At 44.7% G+C, this 25,064-nt stretch overlaps 1 protein-coding gene across 1 annotated transcript in view; it reads left to right on the forward strand.

Moving 5' to 3' along the window:
- Window positions 1-25,064, forward strand: part of LMX1A (LIM homeobox transcription factor 1 alpha) — a 153,820-nt gene that overhangs the window by 87,717 nt on the left and 41,039 nt on the right. The window contains exon 4 of the mRNA XM_023640808.2: window positions 20,374-20,606. Within this exon, the coding sequence (XP_023496576.1) occupies window positions 20,374-20,606 (233 nt within the window). The remainder of the gene's footprint in view (window positions 1-20,373; window positions 20,607-25,064) is intronic.

Consider the following 25,064-nt stretch of genomic DNA (forward strand, 5'->3'; position numbering starts at 1 on the left):
TTTGAGCCCTGTGGGGGTGGGGACAGACTGGATGGGAGGGGAGGGAGGGATGAGTCAGGGTCCCTTCTATAATTTGATTGCCACCGTCACATTGGCCCTGCTGCTTTCAATGAGCGAATGAGGCTGGTTGATGCTTCAGCCACTGGTGTAACCAGATCTCTGTGGGCTCTTGAAAAATGGAGCTCTCTTCAGCAGCAAATGTTTGCAATTAACTTTAACATATGGTGGAATTTGTTTTTGTGTCCATAAAGCATGATAGGCAGCGAGGATCTGGCAGGGAATGCACCCGGCTTGTCACGCCCTGGGCCTAGCTGGTGGGCGGGATGTTTCCCCTCAGTTGGGAGTACTGAGATGCTCAGTGAACTAAGTGGCCATTGATGGGTCAGCCGGGGCCCGGAGGCCCCCATTTGGCTTGCCACATCCTCCTCCTGCCAGGTGTTTCTACCTGCCCAGCAGCAGGGTGAAGTGTGGTTCCCTTCCTTTTACGATGGGGCTCAGCAGCCTCTGGCTTTAGTAACCCTTCCTTCTTAGTTTTGGCCATTGCCCAGCTGTTTGCTCTTGGTACACTGCGCCTTCTATTGTAGGGATGTCCTACAGCATCCACAGGATTGCCCCAACCGGAAGTTCCCTGAGTGTCCTATGAATTTCTTTAGCCTTGTTATCAGTGTACCTACATGAGCCACGGAGAGAGCTGGATGGGCATAGATGACGTTATAGCAGGGTACAAGATTTGAGCTGACCGTTGAAGGCTGGGGCAGATTTGGATTGGTGGAGAGGACAGAAGCCATGCCAGGTTACTGGGGGGGCATGATGAAACTGTCGATAAGAATCATCAGGGTCTTCACTGTCCTACTTTTGCTTTACCTTCAGGCATCTTAATGCTCTTCCTCTGGGAGCATGTAAAATTGGCTCATGGTTACCATATTGGACGGCACAGAGAGAGAACATTTGTATCATCACATCAAGTTCTGCTGGACAATGCTGCTCTGGTGGGTCACCTGGGGAGGTGTCTAGTGGGGCTGAAATCCTGATGCCCTTTGGTGCAGGGGGAACTCCCACGTTTAGTTTATTGGTTCCCTGAACTCTGACTCGGTGATCTCTATTGTAGGGCTGGAAATGTAGAGCTGTGCAAACAGGCCTTTGGGGAGCTGGTTCTCAGCAGGATGCTTCCAGGCAGCCTGGCTCTCAGCCCTGGGATAGATAAGACCCTCTGGAGGCAATCTCCAAAGAGAGAGTCTAGGCTCAATATCTCACTCTTTTGTCCCAGATTGTTCAAGGCACTGAAGTGTGTTTGGCGAGTTAACGGGAGTAAATGATGAAACAGGAAACTTGCCTCTGGGTGGCTCTTGGCGAGCCTTTGGTGGCTTAGATGAGCTAATGAGTGTAGACTGTTGAAGAGGCCACGTGCTCAAGCTGTTGAGAATTTCTCTCTGCCCCATTCCTTGACTTTGGGTCTAGTACATAGAAAGTACAGCTCCCCTTCTGGGGAATCTGTAGCCTGTCATATGGTCTTGGTGGAAGCTTTAAAAAATTTCATAGAAATGTACAGCATATCAACACAGCCAAAGCCAGGTTATGTGGATAACCATGGACTATTTTACAAACTGTTTTTAGAGATATCCCCTCATTTAATGCTGAAAACATGGTGACATGGGTATCAATAACCCCGTTTTCAGTTGGAGAGATTCAGGCTCAGAGAAGTTAGTTAGTTGACTGATGTCTCACAGCTAGTAAGGGGTAGAGTGGAGTCTTGAACTCAGGCCTTTCTGTGCTCTTTTCACTATACTATCATTGCCCCCTTGAATGATATTATAAAAAGACATTTTAACGCACCTTCTACTTTACTTCCTATTTGTACATATTGGCAGTACATGTGGGAATATTTACTAGCCATCCTACCAGAAGAGTAACAATATCTCTCAATGCTGTTCCTAAGACCTCAGTATTTTACGTGCTGTGTAAGGTACAGGGCTTGGTGTTTCCAGTCACTCTCTTCACTCCTGAGCCAGTTGCTCTACCATCTGTGATCGTGGCTTTAACATTAGCCCAAGAACATCACAAGAAGGGTAAATCTGAGGCAAAGGAAAATGATTTGGAATATTATACAGTCAAATGTGAGTGCTTTGATTTATGTGACGTTTTGACTTAAGCTTGGCTTCCCTCATGATTAGATCAGATAATCCAGGTGGTCCAGACTTAGGCTCCTTCCAATATGACTTTCTGAGAATTTTACCTACAGCATCCAGGAGGCTCACCTTGCTCTAAGTTAAAGCTGACGCTCACTCATGTATGCTATATCCCATCAGATTCCCTCTCATTTACCTGTGGGTGTCGCTCTAGATCTTCTCTCTCACCTTTCACCCACATCCTGAAGATTCATCTCATGACAAATCATTCTTACCAGCAAGCAGTCCATAATGACTCCCGTTAAAACAGTCCTTTGGGGGCCAGCCCCATGGTGTAGTGGTTAAGTTCGGTATGCTCTGCTTTGATGACCCAGGTTCGTGGGTTTGGATCCCAGGTGTGGACCTATACCACTTGTCAGCCATGCTGTGGTGGCCACCCACATAAAAAATGGAGGAAGATTGGCAAAGATGTTAGCTCAGGGTGAATCTTCCTCAGCGAAAACAAGACAAAGCAAAACAAAACAAACAAAACAATACTTTGACCCTATATTCGCCTCCATCTGTCACTCCATTTCTCTGTGCCATTTCACAAATGCTTTGAAAGAGCTGTTCATGCTTGTGCCCCATGTCCTTCCACTCCACTGAGGCTTTCCCCCCAGCCCTTCACCTTCACTCACCTCCACATTGCCAAGCCCAGTGGTCAGTGCTCAGTCCCCATCTTACTGGATCTGTCAGCAGCATTTGATGAGTTTCATCCTTTCTGTTTCCTTGAAACATTTACTTCACTTGGCTTCTGCTCCACTTTCCTGTTTTTCTCCTGTCTTTCTGATTGCTTCTTCTCAGTCTCTATCTTTTCTTACCTGGTATATTTCAATAATCTCCTAACTGGCTTTCCTCCTTCTGTCCTTGCCCTCCCCACACATAGCTCTCAACACAGCACTGACAGTGATCGCATTAAAACTTCATCATAGGTATATACCCCAAAGAATGGAAAACAGTAACTCAGACAAATTCATGGACATGCATGTTCATAGCAGCCCTATTCCCAACAGCCAAAAGGCGGAGATAGCCCACATGTCCATCAGTGGATGAATGGATAAACAAAATGTGGTACATCCATACAATGCAATATTACTCAGCCACAAAAAGAAATAGAGTACTGATACATGCTACAGCACAGATGAACCTAGAAAACATTATGCTAAATGAAAGAAGGTAACACAAAAGGTCACATATATTATATGATTACATTTATGTGAAATATCCAGGATAGGTAGATCAAAAGAGACAAAACACAGATTGGTGGTTGCCCACATCTAGAAGGAGAGGAGAAAGGAGGAGAAACTGCTTAATGTGTACGGAGTTTTATTTTGGAGTGATGGAAATGTTTTGAAACTAGAGGTAGTAGTTGCACAACGTCGTGAATATACTGAACACCCCTGAATTGTTCCTTTTGAAATATGTTATGTGAATTTCACCTCACTGAATTAAAAAGGGGAAAAAAGAACTTCATCCAGCATGTCACTCCTCTGCAAAACACCCTCCACTGGCTTCTGGAGGAAAAGTTGAAGTCCTGCTGTCATTCACAAGGCCCTCTCTGGCCTATCAGAGAGGGACCAATGACTGCCTGATGAATTCTCCAATCTCAGCAATTACCACTATTCCTCTTACCCATTCCGTCCAGCCACATTGGACTCCGTGCCAGAGTCCCCAACATGCTGGTCGTGCTCCTACCCCAGGGCCTCTGCACCTGCTGTTCTCTCTGCCTGGAATGCTCTTCCCACAGATAGTGGTGAAGTGCACTCCTTACGAGCTCCTTCAGAGCTTTGCACAAACATCAGCTACTCAGTGAAAATTACAACCCCTCATTCCTGGCACTTCCTGTCCTCTTTTACACCTTCATTTTTATTGACTGCACTCATCTGACATTTTATTGGTTTCTCTTTGCTTTCGATCAAATGTGAACTCCAAGGGCAGGGATTTTCCCTGGTATGTTCACTGTTATACTCCTAACACCTAGAACAGTGCCTCAATATTAGCAGCTAGAATAGTAGGACTCAATAAATATTTGTTATATGTATGAATAAAACCCTTTCCTTGAGTGATCTATAACTTGCATTTCCTAACTTTCTTTTCAGCACTTGCTAGTTTAAGGACCTTATGTCCCTTTGTAAGGAATGCTTGCAATTCAGTTTTTTCCCCAGGCATGCCCATAAATTAGTTAGTCATGACATTTAGGTTGTTTTCTGGTTGATGAAGATGTGTTGCAGTATATGTCTACCCTCTTTGTCTCTGGCCCTCTCACGACTGCAGTTTAGGGGAACAATATTTTTCTTCTTTGAGGTACTGACCTGTTCTGAGAGGGATTCAGCCCATGACTGTAGTCTGGATAGCAGTATGTTTCAATGACGATAACAATTGCCGGATTTTCTTCCAGTGTAGCTCTTCTTGGTACAGTCAGGATGGAGGTTGATGCTGGTGCATGCAGCTCTTTCTTCACGGTGGAGAAACATGGAGAACTCAGAGAGGCACTTGTGTTTGAGTGAAAAGTAGTTCTTGCCTTTGCCACAGAAGTCCCTTCTTCCTGGAGGAGTAGGGCAGTTTCTACAGGTCTTTCGAGAGGGAGTTTCATGAGGGCTCCTCTGCTTTCTCTTTTGCCAAAAGGGAAAAGCAAGCCCCTGACTTTCTGTCTCATTGTAGGTAATCTGCCTGACACCCAGTGATGAAGGCAGGCCTTTCTCCTACAACTGGCAAGAGGGGTCTCTAGCCTTAGGCGTTGGCTTGGAAGAACAGGTCTTTAGCTTCCTAATTATTCTTAAAATTGTAGCTGGGAATCTGAAGGTCTCCTGGAAGCAGGGAAGTAGTGGACTACTTTATCAGCACCTTCCCTGTGGCCCTGCCTCATAGACTCTGAGAGCTCATTGCCTGAGCAGAACAGTGACGGCCCTAAAAGCTCATCTCCTCTTCAAGACTTCCCCTGGTTTGGGCTCACCTGAGCTTATCATTATTTATTTCCATGGTGGGGAGGGGTTGTTATGCATTATTTTTTCTAAACTTCTGGTTGTAGTATGCTGTGAGACTAAACTGGATCACCAGTCTAAGGGAGCATGTGTGTGTGTGCATGTGTATATGTGAGCACACACTTGCATCTGTACACATAACTTGTCACTGTGATTCCAATCCAGGAATCTGGTTTCACAGAGATTCTTGTGGTTCTTTAGCTCCTCATGCCTGTCCCTTTTCTCTAATCCTTTGAATGGAGCTGGATATGAGGAGCAGAGCCATGTGAAAGGCATCCAAGATGAAAATTATATCCCAGACTTGCACGTGAATGTTGTGGTTGGGGGTAGTGGGTATGCTTGCTGGCGTGGCACACTTGCCACCATTCCTTCTGGTTTTTCCATTTCTACTCAGTCCCCACTTGCTTGTTTCCACCCAAGTTCCAAGGTTGATGCTCTTCTGGGTTATAACCAGCTTGGATTATTGATCTCAGAGCCTGAGCTCTCTTTCAAGAAGTGGAGGACGACCTCTGGCCTTTCCTTCCTAGGTAAAATACAGGTGATAACCTCATTTATCCAGCTCTACCTTATTAGGAGCTTAGGTTAATAATGGTAGTAGTACTGCCTTGTAGTCACATAGAGCTTTTAGTTTGCAAAGTACCATCCTACTATTTGATTGAGACAACCCTCAGAGTAAGTTAGGCAGCAATTATATAATGGAGCTTTGGTGGGTTTTGGCATTGACAGACTTGATTTGAATCCTGACATCCCCAATTACTAGCTGTGTAAAGTTGAGCAACTTACTTAAAGCTTCATGAACCTCTATTTTCTCATCTGTAAAATGGGAAGAAGTTTTGAGCTGATAAGTGACATGATCTAATTTAGTTCTTAGTGGGATCACCCTGGCCGCTGAGTAGAAAATCAACTTAGCAGGTGACAGGAAGAAGCAGGTGGTCCCTTTAGGATGCTGTTGAGGTAATCCAGGGAAGAGATGGTGGAAGCATGGCCTACAGTGAGAGCAGTGGAGGTGATAAGTCATCAGATTCTGGTTATACTTTGAAGGTGGAGCAGAAATGGTTGTTCATAGTTTGGATATAATGTGTGTCCGAGAGAAGAGTCAAGAATGATTCTGAGGTGTTTTTCATGAGCCACAAGGAAGATGTAGGTGCCACCTATCAACAGAAATGGGGAGACTGTGGTTGGTTTGAGTTGATTTGAGCCAGGATGAGGTGGGTGGGAAAGGATCAGGAACTCTATTGTGGTTTTGTTAAGTATGAGACTTTGATTAGAAATCCAATGAAGAAATTGAGTAGGTAGTTGGATATTCAAGTCAGATTTGAGAAAGAGATCTGGAATGGAGATAGAAATTTCAAAGTCATTTGGCATATACATAATATTTAAAGTAATGAGACTGGATAACCGGATCACCAACAGAAGTGAGTATGGATGGAACGTACTCAACATTTCAGGGTTGGGGAGACGAGGAAGAACTAGCAAAGGAGACCAAGAATGAGTGACTAGTGAAGTAGGAAGAAATCCAAGAGAGTGAGGGGTCCTGGAAGCCAAGCGATCAACAATGTCAAGTATGGCTAATGGGCTCGGTACAATGAGGACTGAACAATGTACAGGTCATTAGTGACCTTCACGAGAAAGTTCTGTTAGAAAGAGTGGGGCAAATGCCTGATTGGATTGACCTTAAAAGAGTAGAAGGAGAGGAGCTGGAGATAGAAAGCAGAAGTAATTTCTTTTTGAATTTTTCTATGAAGTCTATCAAGTAAATGAGGAAGTAGCTGGTGGAGAAAGTAGGATCAACAGGGTATTTGTTTTTCCAGTATGAGATAAATAAGAAAAAATATATGTAAGAATATTTACAAAGAGGGAAAATTTATGATGTAGCTTTTGAGTAAGTGTAAAGTGCTGAAATCTAGTGCCTAAGAGGAGAAGTTGCCCTAGATAGGAGTGCAGCACACACCAGACTTGAATGGAAAGGGGAAGAGCCATTAGCAAGTCAGCATCTAAGCCTGGAGCAGGATTGCGTTTGGCTTCACATAACTGTATCCTGACTAAAGTGAGTTAATTAAAATAAGCTTTTAGGGGCTGGCCTGGTGGCATAGCGGTTAAGTTCATACGCTCTGCTTTGGAGGACTGGGGTTCGCCAGTTCGGATCCTGGGTGTGGACCTATGCACCACTTATAAAGCCATGCTGTGTCAGGAGTCCCACTTATAAAAAATAGAGGAAGATGGGCACAAATGTTAGCTCAGGGCTAATCTCCCCCCCGCCCCAAAAAAGAGATTTAATTTTTCTCACTGAGAGGAAGTCTAAGGATGGTATAACTGCTCAAGAAGGTTTTTGAGGATTCAGGCTTCTCTCATCTTGCTCTGCATCCTTAATAAGTGACTTCAGTTCTCTTAGCATAAAGATGATTATTTCATTTCCAGGTCTTACGTTTTAATTCCAGGTAGAAATAAGGGAAAAACTGAAGAGCAAAATTTATGTTCCAGCTGAGTCTGTCTAATTTTATCAAGAGAATAACAGCTTTTCCAAAACTTCCCACTCTCAATCCCATCCCCAGGAGAATTCCATGTACTGCCTCACATGGCTACTCCTAGCTGCAAGGGAGTCTGAGCAGGTGATTTCTTTTTTTCAACCAGGAACCCAGCCATCTGGATTTTGGTTACAGGAGGTAGAATATGAAAGATCATTGTGTCTTCCAGTGTTTAAAATTAAAAAGAAATTTCTTTTACATTGTGGTAAACTGCACGTAACATAAAATTTACCATCTTATCATTTTTATGCATACAGTTCAGTGGCATTAAGTACTTTCACATTGTTGTGCTACCCTTACTACCATCCATCCACAGAACTCTTTTCACCTTGAAAAACTGAAACTCTGTACTCACTAAACAATAACTCCCCATTCCATCCTCCTTTCCGCTCCTGGAAAACACCATTCTACGTTCTGTCTCTGTGAATTTGACTCTAGGTACCTTATATTTATGGAATCATACCATATTTGTCCTCTTGTGACTGGCTTACTTCACTTAGCATTATATCCTTGTTATAATGTAGCATGTGTCAGAATTTGCTTCCTTTTTAAGGCTGAATAATATTCCACTCTAATACATTCCAATGTATCTACCACATTTTGTTTATCTATTCATCTGTTGATGGACACCTGGTTTGCTTTCACCTTTTGGTTATTGTAAATAACACTGCTATGAACATGGTTGTACAAACGTGTCTTTGAGTCCCTGCTTAAATTATTTTGGGTAGATACCTAGAAGTAGATTTGAGCTGTATCATATGGTAATTCTATTGTTAATTTTTGAGGAACTGCCATACTGTTTTGTATAGCAGCTGCACCATTTTGCAGCCAACAGTGCATAAGTGTTCCAATTTCTCTACATCCCCATCAAACATGTTATTTTGGTTTTTTTTGATAGTAGGCATCCTAATGGGTGTGGTGTCTTCCAGTTTTTAATGAGTAGGGAGAGAGTTGAAGAACGTGGGGAAGAGAATTGAAGGATAAAAAGGGGAGAAAAAAATTGAAGGGTAAAAATAAAAATAACAAGAAGTAAGAACTATCTCACCTCCCTTGGGTCAGACTTCACTGAAACCTTTCTGGAGCTCTCAAGACACCTGGAGTCCAACTTGAGAAGAAGGCAATGCAATTGTATGGAAAAGGGGCCACATCGGAGGTTCAGGACACCTGGCTTTTTTACTCCTGACTCCAGCACTGCTGGATTTGAGTGGTGTACACAGAGTGCCACACCCTTCTGTGGTACCAATTTTTCCTTTTGTGTGGTGAGGACAGTAGAATCAGAAAATAGACTCTGACCCCCCTCCTCACTTACTTCAGAGCTGAGATGCTCTACAAGATTGTACATGCTTTGAGATCTGTGAACTAAAGGCATCTGGAAATTCAGATTACCCAGACGTGTTTTCCACCCCTCACATGGAAAGGGAAGTCCCACATGGCAGCTCCTTGTGCTTTTTGTGCCAAGACGGGAGATTTTCACTCAGCTTGTCAGTCATTGTTTGTCTTTTCTTGTCTCCCCTAGATGACTGGATGACCCCTGAGAACAGGCTGTTATTTGTGAGGAGAAAGAGAAGAGTAGCAACTGTCAATGTTTTGAACATTATCACGTGCTAGTCACTGCATGAGATGTTTTAGGAACATAATCACTGTTCTTCGGAATACGTCTAGTTTCTAATATAGTGCTGTTGGTATCGTTGATTCTGTGAGGAGCTCTTAGGATGTAACATTATGGCTTTTTTTTTTTTTTTGACAGATAGCACAATGGTAATGATGAAAAGTGATGGTGACAAAAGCAACAGGATTCATGGAGAGCTTGGTGTTGCCCCCTGCTGGGATCTCAGAATCTTTCCCATCAAAACATCATCAATAATGCCCTTGTCGTTCCTACTATTATTACACACATACACACACACACACACACACATATACACACACAGAGCCTAAGAAACATACATTCTTTCTAAGAGTATACATTGTATTGGCCACGTGCCATCCAGCCAAGCCAAAAATTGTGGAACAATAGGAATCTGTGCCCAGAATATCAGCTAAAAATACCTCATTCCCCTGCTCTGTTGTTTGCTGGGTATGTTTAAGAGCGTCCCAGGAGGCTAATGAGGATAAAGGAAAAGAAAACTGACATTTTCAAAGGAAACCAAATCTTTAACTACGTAAAAAGGAAACATATATTTTCCGTATGTCTGTTTTATGTTTCTTGCCATTTTTGCATATCTGTGTGACAGCATGGAAAGTCTGTAATATGAGTCTTGCCACCTTGGCTTGGATTATTGGAATCCATGCTTTCACCACAGTCTTGCTCTGCACCCTGACTCATAGACAGCTTTCCAGGTTTCTGTAAAGAAGAAGGAGGGGAGGAAGAAGAGAGAGCTTCTGAGTGGTAGAGATTCACTGTCCCACACAATATCCACTCATTTAGCTGGTTAGGGCACTGCTTAATAGCCTGGGGGACACATTTCTATCCCTGGTTGGGCCAAATTTAGCCTCTTTTATTTCTTGACCATTGACTGAGACTCAAGCTCTTGCAGGTTCTCTTAATAATCCTAACTTTCTCTGTGGTCAGCGGTAGGTCACTGCTCCTTCTTGGTCCTTGGTTTCTTTCCATTTATAAAATGAGAGGAGAGGTTGACTGATCTCTTGGGGGATCTGACAGGGGAGCAAGGCAAGAATGTGTATGTCTGAATGCAGATCCACACGGTGGTCAGCAGCCTTAGTAAGAAGCAGTCATCTGAGAACTGAAATGATACAGGGAAAGGGTCTGTTCCAAATATTTGCCAGACAATGTCAGCATTAACCAAATAGCAACTGTTGGCTGTGGTTGGCTAAACATGGAGCTGCCGACTTCCTGAACATATGCTGGGTGTTAGGCAGTAGAGTGGGTGTTGGTCAACACTAGTTGGCTAATGTCAATATTTACCTTGGGTTGGGGTAGACCATAACCATAGTTGCCTAAATGAAATGTACCCCTAGTTTCCTCTCAAGCATTTGTCCTTTCATATCTGTCTGTTGGTCTCTTCTCCAATAACATCTGAAAGGCTTGTTGAAGTTTGATTTAATATGTTAAAACAATGAAGAACAGAGACTGAGATACACATGAAGTTCTGTTTTTGGCTCAGTTGACTGCCTTAAAATAAACGATCTTATACAAATATTTACTGGGGCAGATATGTTAAATTGATTTCAATAAAGAGAGTTAATAGCTACTGCTTGTTGAGCACAGCTAGTCTGTCAGACACTTGAAATACATTATCTTATTTAATCTCCAGAACATTTTGTAAGAGAGTTATGATCTCATTTTATAGATAAAGAAGCTGAGGCTCCAAGAGTCTATTACTTGCTCAAATTCTCAAAGGTAGAACTGAGATTTGAATCTATCAGACTGCAAAAGCCACGCTTTTCCCACTTTGCCTTGCTGACTCTGGAACAGATGCTTTTTGAGAACAAGAAAAGTACTCAGTCCACCATTTCAAGGTAAAGTCTGCCCATTGCCAGCAACATTTGCAATAGGCTATGAGTCGTGTGCATTATTACCCTGCGCTTCTTGGTGAGGCCAGCGCCTCACAGAGCCTCTGGGACGTGCAGACATACTTAGCAGTTCTCATCCCATTGTATGGTCCTCCTTACTGCTCCCCAGGAGCCCCAGGGAGACAGAGACTCTGATTGGCTCCGCCAGCCACTTATTGTTTTCCATTTTCTCCCCACTGCAGAGTCTTGAGTCTGTCTCTTATAGAAGATCCTGCCACTTCTATTGTCCCTGCAGACTTTCCCACCGCCCCAGGACCACGGGCTCAGTCGCTTATTGTGGTGGTGTTGGCTCAGCCTCAAGGACGGAGACCTTGAGCCAGCTGACAAGGTTGCTTGTGTCACTACTTCTAAGGCCACAAGCCATGCTTTTGGTTCCCAATACTTTTGAATACTCTTCTCTCACCATCTCTCCTTCAGTTTAGCCACATGGTCTCCCAGACTCCCACAGCAGATTTCGCCGGCAGACAGTTTTGGCTTATGGCCAAACCCTGTCTCTGTGCCTGGATGACCTCAGTTACCACGTCAACATGGCACTTAATGAATGCTGCTATGCTGCCCCCTGGTGGAGAGGGTGGAAACTGAATGATACAAAGATTACTGCCTTGTTAAAGGGCTATGCAAAGACCCTCTCCTACTTTCTAAACCAGAGGGTTTGCATACCTGATTAAAACCACTTTCAGCAGTGTCAGTGGAAAGCTGGCATGATCTGTAGTTGTGTGCTGTCCAAGGCTGAAAGCACCTATGATTTCTTATTTTGGTGGGGCAAAAATGGTACACCACCCATTGACGTCAAGTTGGAATTAGGGTTTTTCATGTGTATTTTGTCTTCCATTCTTCTACTTAATTGTCTATGGTATGGAGGCTTAGAGAAGCTCCCTTTGAGGTCTACAGGACTCTGGGTCAAGGTTAATGAAGATTTCAGTCTTTCCAAACATACCCTTGGTTCAGGAACCTTCTGGAGTGTCATAATGGGAGCTCTCTTATTATTCCTGCTCAATCGTCATGAGTCTCAGAGCCCTGGCCCTGGGATAGCTCAGGGTTTGCATGAGGCTGCAATATTCTGCAGTATTCCTGTATATGGGAAGTTGTGTCATCAGCCTGGAGGGTAGATGTAGGGATGACATGGCATCTAGTATCTGGTATCTAGAGGATGGTGGGGCAGGGGGTGAAACGGATTGGAGAAAGACATGGGAATTCATGGATGAAGAAGAAAATTAGGCATCAGTTAACCTCTCAGTTTTTACTCTGATATGTAGAGCAAGAAGGCATTTCATCCAACCATGCCAGAACTCTTAGTTGGGTAAATCTAGACAAATCCTGTGTGGATAGACTGCCTGCAAACCTTAGCCTGAGGCCATTACAGCAGGTGGGAACCCAGACTCTGGCTCCATTATGTTGTCAGGGCTGGCCCCCAAGTATACAGCCGGCACCACCAAAAAGCTGACCTCTGACGTTCTTGCATTGTTCCTGGCCTTAGTCCTGAGCTACTTGCCCCAACCCTTCTCTCTCCATCCTCCTTTATCTAATCCTGATTCTCCAAGTTTCTAACATTATAATTCATCTTTTTTTTTTTTTTACTAATTTCTTTCTTATGTTTAATTCAGCTCTTTTTTCCCCATCATCATCATCACCATTGTAATAGTTACTGTTTTATTGAGGATTTAGCATGTGCCAAGCACTATGCTAAGCAGTTTTAATGTATCAGTTCAGTTAATTCGTTTTGGGATATATGAGGCAGCTCCTTTTGTTATTTCCATTTTATAGAGGAGTAAACTAATGCTGCCATAGCCTGTTCAAGATCACATAGCTAATAAGCGGTGGAGAAGGGATGTGGACCCAAATTTATTTGATTATACCATGTTGCCTCCTTGTCCTCCTATTTCCACAACTCAGTCTCTCTCTGGCTTCCTTAGGTCTTCCTGGGTCCAACCCCATTGGCCTACATTTCTGCCTATACCTTGAAAACAGTGACCCACTAGTTTCTGTACTAAAGGGGGTTCCAGCAATAATTGTCTTGTTTACCCATGTTTTTAGAGTCAGAGTAGACTCTTACATGGTGGTGTTGGGTCAAAGAGCGTCTCCCAGACACTGTTTGTTCTTAATCTGAATCCATAGAGGACAGACATCTTTTAGGGATCCCTTCAGATGCTTTGGGACTGAGGAGCTGAGTAGCCTGAAGGGATCAACTTGGTTCCAAACTCCTGCCTTTCACCCACGTGCGGGCAGCAGAGTCTCAGGTCCTCCTCAAGCCATGCGCCTATCCGGAAAGCCTCTCACGAGCCATCTCAGGTGGCTGCTTGATATTTCTACGTATTTTTCCTGTGAAATCAGTGCTAGAGAGAGTATAGGAGAGAAATGGAGAAAATAAACTAGGAGTCAGCCATCCCAGAGTCTCTCTCTCCTGTGGAAGAGAGGCATCATGAACCAAGCTGAGCTGAAATACCGTGAGATTCTCTTTGAGGTCATCAGATAGTTCTATTTACTCCTACCCCACAAATTTAGTGAGGTAATAGATACAAGAAATAGCACAGCTGCTGGCACCAAGTGGGTATTCAATAAAGATTCATTCCTTTTTTTCCTGTGAGCTTCCATGAGCATCTTTTCCTTTGAAGTAAAATAAATTGGGAGCTGAAATATTTCTAATGATGAGGACCCCAATATTCAGAATGACAGAGGGACTTTTTCCTAAGATCACACAACTGGCACCAAAGTCCAGGTGTCCCTAGGGTGTCTTGGCACGTGGTCGTCTTTCTGTTGTAATTCCTCAGTGCAGGGGGTGCTGTTGCTTCTCACAGGTCTGTGCCTCTTTCTCGATCACCTTAGAGTTATTCTCTAGAAGTTTCTCCGGTGTCAAACCTTCATATCTGCTTTTGAAACATTCCTATTTCCTTAGCTACAGTGTAGGATTCTCAACCCTGGAATAAAAGCATGAATAATAAAAATGGGGGTGAATTAAGGAATTATCCAGCCTAGTGAGTTTCAAACATGCCTTAGAAGCATAGTGCTTTATTCAAACAAAATCTTTTCTAGAAATATATAAATCTTTTCTACAAATATATGCATATATTTTTCTATATATATATATAGAGAGAGATGGTTTTAGCTGGTGTGTCTGTGTGGTGTGTGTGTGTGTGTCCATACCCATACATAATCCAATCCCTTTTGGCCTTAGCTGTTTTATATTTATATATACATGAATGGTATGGTTCTGGAAAAGACTTTGGAGAATTACTGTGGCAAGGCAGTGTCGTGTTGAAACACTGTCTGGAGACCTGGATTTGGGTACTGGCAGAGGGGACTTCTCTGGTTGAAAAGTGAGGAGTGAGGAGACATGGGGAATAAAGACTTACCCCACCTGACCCCCTAAGTTCTTGATATAACACTGATCTAGGGCAGTACTTTTCTATTAAAGATAAGAAAACTGAGGCCCTGCGGAAGACGGTGGCCTTTCTGAGGCCCCTTGCTAAGGGAAGAACCCTCGAGCCCAGGTCTTCCTACTCCAAGTCCTCTGTTCTTGCCTGAATCAGGTCGCCTTTCCTTTTTCTTCTTCACTGTCCTCCGTGGCACCTGGCAGAAGGCTGGGGGGAGCTGGTGGTCAGTTACAGGAGACACTGCCTCGCTCACATCATCTTGGCTCCCTGTGGTGGGAGCTGTGGTAGGAGGATGAGCATTTTCTAAGGAGCATGCTCTGCCTGGCAGCCCACGAGCAGCAAGTCCCTGGGTTCATCCCCCGGCTCAATGCTGCGCTCGAAGAAGATGAAGTCATGTTGCTGTCACAGCTGGGAGGAGTCAGCAGAAGGGCTCACACTGCTGAGGAAGAAGTGTTCTCTTAGGATAGGGCTCAGGAAACTCCTCAGCACGAGAGCCACCTTTGGGGCAAAAAAACATCCACAAAGGTCAAAAGACAGAGGCGGGGCAAGTAAAAATGACTAAAAATTATGCTATACCTTATATAGGTTGCAAAGTACTCCACATATACTTTCTCATTTAATCCTCACTTATCTAGGCATGTAGGCATTGTTACTGCCTTCTACATCTGAGCAGACTGAGGCTGCAAAAGATCTAGTGATGAGCTCCACGTCATGTGGACTGCCAGGAAGTGGCGGAGCCTGCCATCTCAGACTCTCCCACCTGAGCTACAAGTTGTGCATCTTACAGCTTGTGGCTGTACAGGAAGAGAGGTAGACAAGGTACCGAGTGGAATTTCAGCTAGCCTCTACTTCCCTGCCTGGCAGAAGGAGTGGGGAAGGGCTAGAGGGAGGAAGAGATGGGGTGGGGGGAGAGGGAGGGAAGGAAGAGGAAGAAGATTCGGTGACCCTTAGCCTAACTCAAGTGGATGAGTCTCTGCTTTGCGCCATTCTGGCTGTTTCCCTCCTACAAACTATGCACCCGCCCCCCCCCCCCCACCCCCCTGCCACCTCCTGTGGTCGTTTGTTTAGAGCCTGCTGGCTGCTGGAGGATGTGAGTTTCCTGAGGACAGGGCAGCCTTTATCTTTCGTCCCCATGCCTTCCCCACAAAGGGCATTCAATAGAGGAAGGAGAGCACTGACTGAGGGCTTAGTCTCTGGGACAGATGCTGCACTGGATGGTTTCTCACCAGCTAGAAACTTTATTCCCATTTTACAGGTGAGAGAATTAGATGCAAAAAGGAGATAAGGAATCATTCAAAGAGCTTTCGGGAGTAGGAGTTTTTGTAATGGTAGGAAGAGTTGAGAGTTATTACGTATGCCTAGAAGAGCTGGGTATTTCTGGAAACTGTCCCTAGCTTTCCAGGCCACAGCCAATCTGCCAGGCTCTGAACCCGAGTGAGGTCTCATTAGCATTCAGAGGGGGAAGTAACGGTGGGGGCCGCCATCCAGGGCATTGGGAAGAGACAGGCTGTGTTTTAATTACGACCTGGACTTTTGAACAAATCCCTTTCTCTGCTTGTCTGAGCCTTAGAGAAAACAACTTGTGGGAGGTGTGTAGTCGGCAGCTGGCTCCACAGTGGTACCCGTACAGCTGTGTACACATCTGGCACACAGGTGGTAGACTGCATGTGCCTTTTCTCCTTGAATTGCTCTGGGGTTCGTGAGGGTAACAAGAGCCAAGGTAGTAAGGTGAGGTTGACCTGGTCTTTATCCAGAGGGGGAGAGCTGATGGAAGAATGGAGAGAAACAGGACTGCCCCCCTCTTCCGGGTCTGTAATCCCCATTGACCATGACCATTTCAGGATTTGAGCCCAGACAACTCACGCCACTTCCTCCAGCCACTCCTGAGTCAACATGGTGGGTTTTCTTTGTTGAGCTTGCCCTAACCCTCCCTTCTCCAACTTGGGGGACATTTTTGGAGTGGGGGATGAAATTAAGAAGGGAGGAGATTAACAGGGTAGAAGTTAGACAAGCACAGATGCTACCACCTGCAGCTGCAGATTCTCAAGTGCTTGTTGACTCCCTGGGAGCATTTGCCTTGAGTCTGTTGAACAGTTCATTCCAGGGGAAGGGGAGGAGAAGGAGGGCTTGGGGACAAAGGGCCTTTGACCGGCTCCTGGAAAAGCATTGATTAGTTTGCTCAGGTTGGCAAACAGTGGCTAGGGACTTGGGGCCAGGGATGAACTGGGTGGATTTTTTGCCTGATGCACAGCATCCAGCATGGGGGGAGGGAGTCAAGGCAAATGTTCAAGGGACTGGTGTGCCCTGAGGTTCATACGTGGAGAGCAAAACCACACTGGGCAGCTGGAGGAAGGGGGTTGGGGGGCAAGGCTGCTGGTATCTGGATTTCTTTGTTTTGGGCTGTTGCATACCTTGTTAGTGGTGAAAGAGCCACACCAGCCCCTTGGACTGTCCCCCAACCTCCCCTCCATTCTGAAGTTGAGAGGCAGAGGGAAGGCATATCAGATGGGTGTTTCTAAGCTCTCCCCATGGCCAAGGGCAGGGGGCTGGGTGCGGTGGCCCAAGGCCTGGGTTGAGAGTGATGCAGCACGTGCACTTCTGATCTGTGCTGCGCTGAGTGACCTGCAGGCTGGCCTCTGTCCTGGGAGGCCATTCCCTAGTGGATTCATGGGAGGCAGCTTCATTCTCTTCTCCAAGCCTTGGCTTCCTTCGCTCGAAGAGTTTGAATGGCCTGCCTTTTTCTTGTACCAGTCTGTGTGTAATGCCTCCTTGGGAACCCCTCCTTAGCTTCCTCTTCACTCCACCCTCAAAATTCTTCCCTTCTTCCAGGATAAACACACTATGCACATATGTAGACTTAGAGTTATAACCAGTGCAGCTTAGAGCTGGGAAGCGATTAATATTATAAACAGACTTTATGCCATTCTGTTTTGTACTCATGAACTGTTGCTTTGTATTGCCCTTGTATTCTGTTTCCCAAGGTAAATCCCTACAGGTGGACATTTATCTGTTCATTGATTTGTTTGTTTGCTGTTTCTCTCACTAGCATGTGAGCTCCACGGGGTTGGAGACTTTGTTTTGTATCATTTTGTGCCTACAACTGTGCCTGACATATAAGAGACTCTCAAAATAGACTTGTTTACATCTACAAATGCTGCTGGTGCTGGTTTCTTTTCCTTGTCCCCCTAAGTCACCAGAGTATATGGGGTAGTGCACAGTGGATGCTTCTGAACAAATGAAAGGATGAATGAAAAGAAAGCTAAGTGAGTAAATGAATTTGTGAATGAGCTTTTGAGATGGAACTGGCCACTATGAGGCCATTGTGGTGGTTGGCCTGTCTATAGGAAAATGGTTTTCAGTTTTTCATGGTTCCTTGGCTTCTGCCAAGGTGGGGCTCATGAGCAGAGCAATATGGCATCAGCTCCCTGGATATTCTGAGTCAGCTTGAGTCTGCCCTTGTGAAGAGAGGAGGGCTGTGGAGGTATGAACTCACTCTGCCCATTTTGTTCCCGCTCACCGCCATCCTCTCCTGGCACCATCTGACCTTTCCATGTCTTGACCCCTCTCGTACATGGGGACAAAAAGAGAGTGGTTTTGAGACAGAATTTTTCCCCTTATTGTGCTATTACTTTAAAAAAGAAAATAGCTCTTTATTTTGGAAATAGCAAAATGAATGCTATAATGAATGAATCCCAGAGATATTTTGGGGGTATATTATCTCTGTGCTTATACCAAAGGCTTTGACAAAGGCAATTAGATTATCATGAGGTAATTTAAAAAAGAAAAAAGAAACAGATCTACTTTAAATTTTAGTCTTTCATAGACTACTCTGAACTCTTATTGATCTGAGGTGACAAGGAAGAGAAGAGCCACCTTCGCTGGGAACCTCCTGTGTGTCAGCTTCTCTGGTAGGCTCTTTGCAGATGCTATTTCAGAAGAGGGTGAGCAAGTCAGATCCGTGGGTCAAATCAAAGCAACTTTTATTGAGTACCCGCTGTGTGCAAGAGGCTGTGGGCTATATAAATATTGTATAGGCCTTGTTCTTGAAATACAAGTTATAAACATGGAAAAAGTTAAATAATAAGCCAAGATTAAGATATCTTAATAAGAAGCAATGATCATAGGACTTTGGCAGCTGGAAGAGATTGCCTACCCTAATGTCTTTAACAACAGCCAGAAAAAAGGAGGCACAAAGGGGAGAAACAACCTCGGCAGAGCTGGCAGCAGAGCCCAGGCCTCCAGATGTCACCATCTTTTGTGTCTTGAAACATCTCCAGATAACTGCCGAATGACCAGCACAGACAGCTCCCGGTAAAGGTGTTCAAAGGCGGGCCAGTTGCTTCAGACTAGGGTAGGGGACGTCAGCGCAGAATTCAAGGAGAGGGCCGGAGCTGCTGTGTTCTGAAGGGCAGGTTGGATTCAGATAGATTAAACAGAGAAGGAAGGGCTTTGCAGGAGGGCGGAATGGCATAAATAGGCCCAGAGGTGGGAAATCAGAAAGCTTGTGTGCAGAGTGGTGACATTATCATCATCCACGAGCTCCGACCACAAGAAGCCTGGGAGCCGACCCCCATGCTTCCCTGTTTCCAGGTTGTGGGTTCTGCCCCTTCCTCTCTGGTTTCCCTGCTGCTGCCTTAGTGCTGACTTTTGTCACTGCTCAGCTGCTCTCCCTCACTCATCTCTCTAACTCCATTTCCACTCCACCTTTCATACTGCCAACAGTTCCTTTTCTAAATCAGGGCTCTCATCATGTTAAAAATTGTTCAGCGATGCCCTATGGGTTACCAGATGATGTCCAGCCCAGGTGTGCAATCAGGTCATGACTTGCCTCACCTGCCACCCCTCTCGAGGCCCCCTGTCTCCAACCTGGTGGACAACACACCGTGCATGCACTTTCATGACTTCAGGCCTTTGCACAGGCTGTTGCCTCTGCTGGGGATCCCCTGCTCCCGCCCCTTTATGCCTGCCAACCTGCCTGCCTTCCTGTCTTTCATTTGACCAAGATTTATTGAACACTGAACAAAATGCAAGTCCCCCTACTCTCTCCCTGACAGATAACTGTTTCCTTCTCCGTGCTCCTGGAGCCTTCTACTTTAATTATTTGGACATGTCTGTCTCTTCCATTAGCCTGAGCTCATTGCTGGGAGGGATTTTTTCTTTTATTTACCTTCACATTACTGGTACCTACTGCTCTGGCTTGGCATAGACACCCTTGATGTGGTTTGTTGAAAATAAGTGAAATGAAAGAAGAGCTAAGTCCTGAGAGAGAGGCTGAATCCATGGAATGTCAGGCTGGGAAGTTGGGATGCAGTCTGATCTCTCAAAAACCAGATTACACATCAGAATGCCCTGGGGAGCTTGTTAAGAATTCACATTCTGGAGCCCACCCTGTTACATGCTGATACGAGTGGGCTGGACATTTTGGTTGTTATTTTCTTTAAATAATAAGCTCCCCCAGGGCTTCTGGGCAGCCTGCCTGGCACCAGTCTGTAGACCACCCTTTGGGGACACTGTGTCATAGACCGCACCAAATACACCCCGGGCATCAGCTCAGACTTCTTCCAGTACTTCTCATTCTGCTTTTCTTAAGCTTTTGAGAGAGTAACTCAACCAAATTCTTTGGTTCAACCTCCTTGGGGAATAAATCATCAGGGTTTAAAGTGTATTCCATTCCAAACATCCTCATCTTCATCCCAGTTCTGGAAGTTTCCTTTGCTGTTGACTTGAGGGGAGACCTGGGCCCAAGCCAGACCTTTCTCACAGACCTTGCTCTCCTTTCTCCCTCCCCTGCTGCCAGGCTGTTTGCTGTCAAATGTGGGGGCTGCTTCGAGGCCATCGCACCCAATGAGTTTGTTATGCGGGCCCAGAAGAGTGTGTACCACCTCAGCTGCTTCTGCTGCTGTGTCTGTGAGCGGCAGCTCCAGAAGGGGGACGAGTTTGTCCTGAAGGAGGGGCAGCTGCTCTGCAAAGGGGATTATGAGAAGGAGCGGGAGCTGCTCAGCCTGGTGAGCCCAGCAGCATCAGACTCAGGTGAGTGCCCTGTGCTGGGCAGGGGGTGTGGGGAAATGGAGTGGGCTGCCAGTCTGCTTTTCTTTCTCCCTAGAGGGCCAGCCACCAGGGCAGCCTAGTTCTATGACAAGGCAGCTCTGTGCACTCCAGGAAGTTTCTTTGTAAGCTGGGAGTAATCTCTTATCAGTCAGGTATTTCCATGATGAAGATGTATAACAAATTGCCCCCAAATTCCATGGCATACAACCATAAACACTTAGGCACGCATTCTCAAGTCCCTGGGTCAATGGGAGTCACTCTGCTTCAGGCTGAAGGTCTTCAAGTCACCTGGAATCTGCTGATCTCAGCTGAGCTGAGCTCTAGGCTGTAGACCAGGTTCAAGTCTGCTCTGTGTGATTCATTCCAGGGCCCAGGCTTGAGAAGCAGCAGCTACAGGTCATGCTCTTCTCCTGGCGATGGCAAAAGTACAGGAAGGCATGTCCAACCGGACAAGCACATTTCAAGCCTCTGCTCACATCATGTCTGCTAATGTTTCAATGGCTAAGGAAATTAAAATCTCAAACCCAAAGTCCATGGGAGGGGAAATACACTGCATACCCCACAAGGCCTTGCTAGGGAGTAGATGCATAATACTATTAAAGGGAATGATGAATTGGAACCAATAATTCAGTCTGTGACTATTACTGACCTGCTCTAAGCCTTTGTTTCCTCATCTGTCTAATGGGAAAGCTAGAATCTATCTAAACCTTGGTGGGTCACATAAAGAAAGGAACTAGAGTCTATTTGTTCCACCCACCCAACCCTCACCCTTCCTGCCTTGGGTGGAGAGGGAAGAGGGGAGATAGGAGAAATTCAGAGGTTTTGTAGAGCAAGTTCCACGAGGCCAGAGAAATTCAATTAAAACTGCCCAAGTTGAGCATGGAATGCCTTTTCAGGGTGTCAGTCCTTGTCAGCCTTTGTCTTAGTCTGGCTTCCCTTTTCCTCCAAGAATCCGTGAGATCCAATGAGGCGATATCCATGTGACCTTACTAGTTCTTGCCCATGCCAATTCCAGTGCAATTCCAAACCCCTTAACACAGCTTACTAGGCCCCCTGCAGTCTCACTCTGCCCATCTCTTCAGTCTCTTGGGAGCCTCTGATCCCTTCCACTCTACATTCAGCCTCGCTGGACTCCAGCACTTATCAGTGTCTCCCACTCACTTCCCCATCTTAAAAGTTGATTCCTTCTCTGCCTCTCTCCCTGACTCTTTTGTCTTGCTAGCATATCCTTTAAGCTTCTCTCTAGGGAATACTTCATCGAGGAAGACTTTATTCCCATGTGCTGGGTGAGTTTATCCTTAACCTCTCCTGCCATGACATGGATCCCACTTTATTGTGGTTGTTTGTTTGGCTGTTTGTCCTTCTTGCCAGAGTGCTAAGCCCCATGAGAGACAGTGTGTGTCTTTTTTATCACTGTATTCCCAAGGCTTAGCACAGGCCTGGGATGTTGAGGGTGCTTGATAAAGCCTTTGTTAAAGAATGAACAAACACATGACACAAAAGCATTGTGGCATGATGCTTGAGTACAAGAGCCTTGGGGACAATCAGGTGGGGTACCCCATCCTACACCACTCATATCTGTGTGACTCTGGGCAAGTTTCTGAACATCAATCTCCACAACTGTAAAATGGTGATAATCATGCCTTCCTAATAACTTTATTTGGGGGAATAAAAGCGATCGTGTGTGTAAGAAGCCTGGTGTTCAGTAAGTGCTGATGCTTAGCAAATGCTGGCTGGAGTTGGCTCTTCACAGCAGTTGTGTTTCCTTCCTTTACCTCCCACTCAATTTTTCTTGCCTAGCACTGCTTGCAGCCATAAGTATGGTGACACCAGGACAATTCCAACTCCTGTTGTACTCCTTGGTCTTAAGTTTTCCTGGGTGTTTTAATTTGAGGGAAATGTCTCCTTGTCAGGAACACTGCCACTGACATACTGAGTATCTCCTTCTGCGCTATCTGGACCCATTTGGTATAAGGCCTCCACTGAGTATAAGGTCAGCTCATCCTGTCTTTCTCTTTAGGTGCCATGCTGTGCCCACCCACTTAGGCCTCCTCTGCAGAATATTGCAAAATCCTCAGATTCCCAAAGGGCTTAGGAGCTATGGTGATCAGAATACAAGCCTGATCTTAGAAAGACATGCACACCCAGGAGGACATACCGTTCCTTGTCACATGGGAATAAACACTGGGGTCTAGTCTTTCTTGTTACACAGTTGGGTGGGGCTTGATCACTAAGTTATCCAATTACAGATTTTAATTGGCTGCAAACTTAATATGAGGCATCACTGTGTTGCCACCCCCAACCCCCAAATGTGCAAAAACAAAAAGAAAAAGCTAGATATAAGCAGCATTAATAGAAGTATAATGTTCAGAGCAAGGCAATTACAATAGGTCCACTTTTCTGGCCACATTTTCAGCAATATGTTCAGTAGTTCTGGGCATTTCTTTTTGAGGCTGATATTGACAAACTGGAGCTTTCCAGTTCATTGATTCATGTATTCATTCAGTTGACATCTCTTGAGTGCTTGCTTTATGCCAGGCACAGAGTCATGATATAAATGACAAGACTAGTGGGGGGGCTGGCCCTGTTGCCAAGTGGTTAAGTTCGCGCTCTCCACTTTGGGGTTTCACTGGTCCCGATCCATGCTGAGGTGGCATCCCACATAGCACAACCAGAAGTGCCTACAACTAGAATATACAACTATGTACTGAAGAGCTTTGGGGAGAAGATGAAGAAGAAGCAAAAAAAAAAAGAGAATGGTGGGGGTTGGGGAGGTCTCAAAATCATGTCCAATGATGGGATTGTAGATATTTAGGCTAGAAAAGTAAACACTGAAGGAAGACGTAATTGTTGCCTTCAAATGGTTGAATCAGACTTATTTTTGTTTTCTAATTTCAGAGAGCAGAATAAAAATTCATTCGTTCGATTATTTAACGTAATCATTGAGTGTTTAGACTATAGCTAGAAAACTAAAGGGAAGCAATTTTGACTCAACACAGCGAATGTTACGATGTCATTCTAATTGTTAGATCTAACAAAGAGTAAAACTACTCAAAAGGTAGACCCCGACTTCTTGAAACTAATATTGATGAGGTGGGAGAGGAGGATGGTTCTAGAAGACCTCTCTTGTCCCTTTCAACTCTAAAAATCTATCACCGTTCTTGAAGCTTTAAATGAAATGATGTTAAAGCCTCAACTAGAAGCAAATATATTGTCTGTACCACTCATTTTGTCAATTATATAAATGCTGCCTGTCTTGCATCATAAAATGTTTTGTATGCCAAAGCCTGCCTCATTTGCCAAAGCCTGCCTCACTAATGAGAGGACACGCTTCTAGAGAACAGGGTTGTAGCTTTTAATTCCTTTGTTCCCTTAACAAAGCTTAGCATAATGCCAAGAGATAAGTAACTGATCAATAAGTACCTAATGAGTTGAATTAAGTCTTAAAGGAAAGAAGTCCACCTCATATTAGGGATTGACAGAAAGCAAACATTTTTAGGATCTGTCCCAGTACAAATACAATTCCTTCTCTGGTTTCTGTCCTGAGCACTTTACATATTGTAGGTGCTTGATAAATATTTGTTGAGTGAATGATTGAGCGATCTGTCATCTTTAACGTTTTTATCAATGGCTTGAATGAAGACACAGAAGGCAAGTTTATTCGATTTGCAGATGACACAAACCTGGCATGGAATGCTGGTGTGGCAACTGATATTCCCAGTGTTCAAAAAGATTTTGACAAGCTAAAAGAACAGCACAAGGTCAGAAAGATGAAATCTAACCATTGGGTTCCAAAATTCAATAGTAATCATTTGTAATGGGGCCTGTTTTGATGGAATTTTATGTGGAGTTTTACTTGACCATAAAGTCAATAGGAGCCAAAAGAACGCATATGCTGCATCAGTAGAACTATAGTGCCCTTAACATGTCATTATAGTTCCATTAGTTTCCTGCATTGGTCAGAGCACATGTAAGATATTTGGTCTAATTTTAAGTGATGCATTTTAGGGGCTGGCCCGGTGGTGTAGTGGTTAAGTTCACATGCTCTGCTTCAGCGGCCCAGAGTTCACGAGTTTGGATCCTGGGCATGGACCTACACACCGTGCATCAAGCCATGCTGTGGCAACGTCCCACATACAAAATAGAGGAAGATTGGCACAGATGTTAGCTCAGTGACAATCATCCTCAAGCAAAAAGAGGAAGACTGACAACAGATGTTAGCTCAGGGCCAATTTTCCTTACCAAAAGAAAGAAAAAATGATGCATTTTAGGAGGTCACTGACAAACTAGAGAAAGTCTTGAGGAGAGTAATTAGCTTGTTAAATGATAAATAGCTAAAAGAAACTCAGTATATTTAGCTTTGTAAAAATAAGTTTAAGGGAAATATGAGATTCATACCCAAAGGTGCAGCCCCATGTACTGGGAGTGAAATGACAGATT

This window comes from Equus caballus, chromosome 5 (genome assembly GCF_041296265.1).
Source record: "Equus caballus isolate H_3958 breed thoroughbred chromosome 5, TB-T2T, whole genome shotgun sequence".
NCBI classification, from domain to species: Eukaryota; Metazoa; Chordata; class Mammalia; order Perissodactyla; family Equidae; genus Equus; species Equus caballus.